The 1,678-nt window shown below is 46.9% G+C and overlaps 1 protein-coding gene across 1 annotated transcript; it reads right to left on the bottom strand.

Annotated features, from left to right (window-relative positions):
- Positions 1–968: 968 nt before the first annotated feature.
- PPTG_14181 (hypothetical protein) lies at positions 969–1,529 on the bottom strand. Its single transcript, XM_008911170.1, has one exon. The coding sequence runs from the start codon at positions 1,482–1,484 to the stop codon at positions 1,053–1,055; it is 432 nt and encodes a 143-aa protein (XP_008909418.1). The 5' UTR covers positions 1,485–1,529; the 3' UTR covers positions 969–1,052.
- Positions 1,530–1,678: the final 149 nt, after the last annotated feature.

Below are 1,678 nucleotides of genomic sequence, written 5' to 3'. Positions count from 1 at the left end.
TTTTCCATTATAGAGTTGAAAGCTTGCAGCCAATCTGAAAAAATGCCCCCCGTCATCCAAGCTTGGTCGTTTGAGTATAGTCGAACTGGAATTTGAGTGTTGTTTAGTCCATTCCGTTCACTGTGGATCACCACGGGCTCGAGTTTCTCACTGCCATCCATGTTGCAGCAGAGCGCAATACTCAGCAATTTTGGTCTTTTAGTCTCGTTAGGTTGAAGCTGCCGCGGTGTCATCTGATATAATAGTCCCGTTTCGTCCAGATTGAACACGTCTCGTGGCTCATACTCGTCGATGCAATTGCGAAGACTTTTGAGTGCCGAGAACGCGTGGCGCTGTTTGAAGCGGAAGACCCACGATTTGGTCACAGATTGTTGTCCTTGGAGCAATTCGTTCGCTTTGGAGCACAAAACTAGGTCACTTATTAGAGACAGATCAGGCGATCGGAGCACAAATTGGTACAAATCGCGCTCCATTTGAGGAAAGCGTCCCTCTTGGTTACGTTTGGATGCAGGGTTGAGACTCGTGTCCTGTGGTGCACGCAAAATGGAGCCCACCGTGGAGCGCCCCAGCAGGACAGAGAAGCGCATCTGCGCCCAGCGGATGATGTCCTCATGTGTGAGTCCCGGGTGTGCGCGATAGTACAGACGCAGCTCCGCCTTCTGCGCTACAGACAGGTGCGTTCGGCGAGGCATGGTGCTCGATTGTCTTGATCAATTTAGTGATGTGATTCGCCCGCTGATTGGTTAGTTTGAATTTTAGCTGACAAAATGTGTGTCATTCGAAAACAATTGTTTGATTGGCGATATTTTTTTTATGCTTTTTGAAAATTAAAAGTATAATTGTTTAAGAAATGAGTATCTACTAATACCGGTATTTCAATTGGCACTCCAATAAAACTATAATTAAGAAAATGTGCAACATAAAATGACAGTCAAGCAAGTTTTGCTTTATATATGCACTTTCAGTTCTCAGGTTTTACAGCAACCACGTGCCATTTATTTGGCAGAGATCAAGCTGAAATACTCTCTTCAAACCGAAGCTACCACCACTTTCTACAGGAACATTGAAATGTTGTTGTCGATGTACTCGCTTGACAATTCCGAGGCGTCGGTGGCCGTGAGAAAGATGCCGATGCCTGTGAGAGCGCGCTTGATGGCTTGCTTCGAAGATGCATAGAGCATCTTGCTCTTGATTCGGGCCGTGTCCGGCGACCATGAAATGAAAATCATCTTGCTGTTAGAGCGGCCGTCCTTCATGGTCACATCGTAGTCCACGAGCGCATATCGGCAGTCAGTAGTGACTTGGGTCAGCTTCTTAGCCAAATCCTCGTACGACTCCGATCTGGGGCCTGTTGAGTCGATCACAATCGTCGTATCGTCGACGATCTTGTAGATGATGTAGCGGTGGTCGTTAGGGGCGCGTTTTAGTTTGAATTCCTCGAGCTGCGTAATGACTTCATCGTCGACAGTGACACCAGATGACATGGCTAGATTGCAGACGCTTGGGCTGCGGGCTTGAGCTACTTTTGGTGAATCTGCAAATGGTTCTCTGCTCCAAGCCAAAAAAATCATAAACTACTGTACATGCAAAATCTCTAAACGGAGTAATCACAAAGATGATGCCACCACGGTACTCCTGGTTTGATCCTAAGCAAGTGCAAGGACACGGTGTACAAAAC

Source organism: Phytophthora parasitica (genome assembly GCF_000247585.1).
Source record: "Phytophthora parasitica INRA-310 unplaced genomic scaffold supercont2.40, whole genome shotgun sequence".
In the NCBI taxonomy this organism is placed as follows: domain Eukaryota; phylum Oomycota; class Peronosporomycetes; order Peronosporales; family Peronosporaceae; genus Phytophthora; species Phytophthora nicotianae.
The sequence above is the reverse complement of the archived record's forward strand: the minus strand, read 5'-3'. Positions and strand labels throughout refer to the sequence as shown.

Bases quoted from the DNA above. Each gene is read 5' to 3' on its own strand.
- PPTG_14181 (XM_008911170.1), bottom strand. From the start codon at position 1,484: ATGTCATCTGGTGTCACTGTCGACGATGAAGTCATTACGCAGCTCGAG.